We start from the raw sequence: 4,406 nt of genomic DNA on the forward strand, positions 1-4,406 counted from the left end.
TTTGTTTGTTTGTTTAATAATCATTTTATTAGGGGCTCATACAACTCATCACAATCCGTACATACATCATTTGTGTCCAGCACACTAGTACGTATGTTGACTTCATCATTCTCACAACGCCTGCTTTCCACTTGAGCCCTTGGTGTCAGCTCCTCATTTTTTAGCATTCCGTTTCTTAATTGGGGTCTTCCAGTAGGAGGGGATACCATGAGTCTGGTTGCTAAGGAGAGGATGCCCTGAGTCTGGTTGCTAAGGAGAGGGTACCATGAAGCTGGTTGCTAAGGAGAGGATGTCATGAGTCTGTTGCTAAGGAGAGGATGCCATGAGGCTGGTTGCTAAGGAGAGAATGCCATGAGTCTGTTGCTAAGGAGAGGATGCCATGAGGCTGGTTGCTGAGGAGAAGATGCCCTGAGGCTGGTTGCTAAGGAGAGGGTACCATGAAGCTGGTTGCTAAGGAGAGGATGTCATTAGTCTGTTGCTAAGGAGAGGATGCCATGAGTCTGGTTGCTAAGGAGAGGATTTCATGAGTCTGTTGCTAAGGAGAGTATGCCTTGAGTCTGTTGCTAAGGAGAGGATGCCATGAGGCTGGTTGCTAAGGAGAGAATGCCATGAGGCTGGTTGCTAAGGAGAAGATGCCCTGAGGCTGGTTGCTAAGGAGAGGATGTCCTAAGTACTGATACCTAAGTGCCTCCTCCTTGCCTCCTTCCCTCAACCACCCTCCTCCTGAGGTGGAGGTGAGGGGTGGGGGAAGGCAGCCAGGTAACTTCTCTCTCCCCAGATCCATATGTCAAGGTGCACTTGCTCCAGGGAGGCAAGAAGGTGAGGAAGAAGAAAACTACCATCAAGAAGAACACCCTGAACCCCTATTACAACGAGGCCTTCAGCTTCGAGGTACCCTGTGACCAGGTCCAGGTGAGCCTAGACCTGCCCATCGCCCTGACTCTGCAGCCCATCCCCAAGGGCCCCAGACCCTTAGAAACCGCCCAGTGCTATGAGGAAGAGACACTCTTTAGCAACACCCTAGAGACCTGGCGATGCGAAGTTGGGTCCTCAACCTCTTCCTCCTCCTGGGGGGACCAGGAGGCCCACTCACTCAAGGAAAGGTGTTTTCTTATGATTTACCAACAAGCGAACCCAAAAGCATGCCATCCAGTCAGTTCTGACTCAGAGCAACCCTATAGGACAGGGTAGAGCCATCCCTATGCGTTTCTGAGACAATCTCTCTTTACAGGAGTACTAAGCCTCACCTTTCTCCCAGCTCCACGGGTGTTTTTTGGTTTGTTTTCTAATAGGTCATTTCGTTGGGGGCTCTTAGAGCTTTTATCACAATCCATACATCCATTGCATCGAGCACATTTGTCCATATGTTGCCATCAACATTTCCAAATCATGTATTTTTCTACATGAGCCCTTGGTATCAGCTCTGAATTTTTACCCTCCCTCCCCCTCTTTCCCACCCTGGTATGCCCTTGATAATTTCTTAATTAGTTTATTTTCATATTTTACACTGACCACTGCCTCCCTTCACCCATGTGTCTGTTGTTTGTGCCCCTCAGTGGGAGGTTTTGAACTGCTGACTTTGTAGGTAGCAGCCCAGTGTGTAACCTCCATGCCACCCGGGCTCCTGATTCCTCTCCATTAGGTTCATCCCAACTTGGGTGTCTAGCCCCACCCCTGGGGCACTCCCAGCAAACCTTCTGAACCGGGCTGACCTGGGCCCTCCAGCAAACCCCTAGTGAAGGCCCCAGTCCTCGATCTTCAGCCCCCTTGAAAGCTGATCCTAAGGCACCCTGGTGTAAGTGTGGGGTAAGTGGGTTCTGCATCAAGCGCTGACCAAGGAGCAAAGTCTGCAGTTCAAACCCACCAGCGACCGCCAGGGAGAAAGATGAGGCTTTCTACTACTCTCAAGTGTCACGGTGTCAGAAATGAAACCTTCGAGGTCCGTTCTACCCTGCCCTGTAGGGTGCCATGAGTCTGGTTGCCAGGGAGAGGATGCCATGAGTCTGGTTACTAGGGAGATGGTGTCCTGAGGCTGGTTGCTAAGAAGAGGATACCTTGAGGCTGGTTGCTAAGGAGAGGATGCCATGAGTCTGGTTGCTAAGGAGAGGATGCCATGAGTCTGGTTGCTAAGGAGAGGGTGCCATGAGCCTGGTTGCCAGGGAGAGAATGTCCTAAGCAATGATACCTAAGTGCCTCCCCTGGGCCCGCTTCCCTCAACCACCCCTTCCTCTTCCTCTCCCCACCCCTGTCCACCTCAGAAGGTGCAAGTGGAGCTGACCGTGCTGGACTACGACAAGCTGGGCAAGAACGAGGCCATCGGGAGGGTGGCGGTGGGGGCGGCGGTTGGCGGCGCTGGCCTGCGGCACTGGGCGGACATGCTGGCCAATCCCCGGCGGCCCATTGCCCAGTGGCACTCTCTGAGGTCCCCTGACCGAGTGAGACCACCGCCTGCACCCTGAGCGCCACCCCCAGGCCCCTGGCCAAACCCGGACTCAGGCCACTGGACCCAAGACTTCTGACCCACCGGGCCCAAGTCAAATCCACTGCCTTCTCCAAGCCTTCTCTGCCACTAGCCCTGCCCCTGCCCTACACTCTGATCCACTCCTGCCCTCTCCCCCTCCCCCTCCATTATGCCAATCATGATAACTTGCCAACTTTGCACCCATGTACACACCTACAAGTCCCAGGGACCCCCGGTGGGTGGGGGGAGGGGAGCTGCCAGGCCTCCCCCTGCCCCAGGGGTCCCCCCTTCTGCTTTGACAATCAGTGGTCACCACCCTCTGCAGGTCCCTTCCCCTCTACAGGATCGCACACGCCAGGGTTCCCAACCTGATCTCACACTCCCCCTGGGTTCAAATAAATGCTCAGTAGCTGCGGTGACCTGGCCCTTGGCTCCTTGGGGGGAGTCGGCAAGAACTGGGACCCCAGAAACCTCTGTCTCTGGTCTCTGAAATCTGCCTGATCGAACTGCCACCAACCGTGTTGTAGCGCAATTGTGGAGCTCTGTGCTGGTGGTGGTGGTGGCAGCGAGGAGTCTGTCCGGAGTGCTATCAACCCCATGTCCCACGGGACAAAACGCTGTCCGGCTCTGGGCCACCGCACAGCGCTTGCCAAGGTTGGCGTCACCGCGTCCGGCCATCTCAGATCACGGCGGGCCTTCCTCTCTTTCGCCGACCCTCTCCTTGACCGGGCGTGATGCCCTCTCCAGGGAACGGCCTCTCCTGAGACCAAGCCGCGCCATCCCTCCTCTGAGCAGCCTCCTGGCCGCGCTCCCTCGAAGACGGCTTTGAGTGTTCTTGGGGGCAGCCCATGGTACCTTCAGTATTCTTCGCCTGCGCCGCAATGTAGACCCATCCGATTCTTTCCCAGTCTTCCTTATTCCGTGTCCAACGTTCACGCACATCTGAGGCGACTGGGAGCACCACGGCTTGAGCCCGGCCCGGGCATCTTAGTCTTCAACGTGTCATCGCTGCCCTTGACCGCTTTCAAGAGGGCGGGGCAGTCGGTGTGCCCAACGTGACAGCTGGTCGCTGTCGGGCTTCCTGACTGCTGCTTCTGAGCGCTGACGGTGGATTGTGGATCCAAATCCAGTTCTACTTGGATTTCTGGAAGCGGTTGTCCTTACTCACTGGGTGCCACGGAGTGGGCGGCCCCCTCTCTGTACAGCAGAACGCCCACCCCTGCGTCATTCTCACAATTGTTCTTGTTTGAGCCCACCGTCGCAGCCACTGTCTGCATCCACCTCACTGAAGGTCTTCCTCTTTCGCCGCTGGGGGCTAGACCTCCAAAATCCGAGGAATTGCTGGTGTTGGGGGTGGGGGGGTGAGAGCGCAGGAGGGAGCCACCGGGGAGACGCCATGTGAAGAACCAGAGCTGGAGGCATAAGAGCCTGCCTGGGCCGTCAACAGTCGGTTCTCTGAAGCTTGGTGTGTTGGTGTGCCTGTTCCCATGGTGTAGACACTGCGCCTCAGTTGATTTCAAAGCACCAACACGAACTTGCTGAATGTGGAATTTGAAAAGTGGTGCACCCCATCTCTTCAAAGCATTTCCCATTTCCCAGGGCCAAGACGAGGGTTCCGAAATGTACTGTGATTGTTAGGTGCGGTCAAGCCGGTTCATAGGGACCCCATCCGTGTACGACAGAAGGGTCACGGTGACCCCGTCCATGTACGACAGAAGGATTCATGGTGACCCTGTCCATGTACGACAGAAGGATTCACAGTGACCCCGTCCATGTACAACAGAAGGATTCATGGTGACCCTGTCCATGTACGACAGAAGGATTCACAGTGACCCCGTCCATGTACAACAGAAGGGTCACAGTGACCCCATCCATGTACAACAGAAGGGTTCACGGTGACCCCGTCCATGTGGTGACCCCGTCCATGTACAACAGAAGGGTCACG

The 4,406-nt window shown here is 55.4% G+C and overlaps 1 protein-coding gene across 1 annotated transcript in view; it reads left to right on the forward strand.

Annotated features, from left to right (window-relative positions):
- Positions 1-3,799, forward strand: part of SYT5 (synaptotagmin 5) — a 16,327-nt gene extending 12,528 nt beyond the window's left edge. The window contains exons 8-9 of the mRNA XM_045292384.1: positions 779-912; positions 2,259-3,799. Coding sequence (XP_045148319.1) covers positions 779-912; positions 2,259-2,459 — 335 coding nt within the window. The 3' untranslated portion in view covers positions 2,460-3,799. The remainder of the gene's footprint in view (positions 1-778; positions 913-2,258) is intronic.
- Positions 3,800-4,406: the final 607 nt, after the last annotated feature.

This window comes from Echinops telfairi, unplaced genomic scaffold (assembly GCF_000313985.2).
Source record: "Echinops telfairi isolate 266 unplaced genomic scaffold, ASM31398v2 ScPeMD7_655;HRSCAF=1070, whole genome shotgun sequence".
NCBI lineage: Eukaryota > Metazoa > Chordata > Mammalia > Afrosoricida > Tenrecidae > Echinops > Echinops telfairi.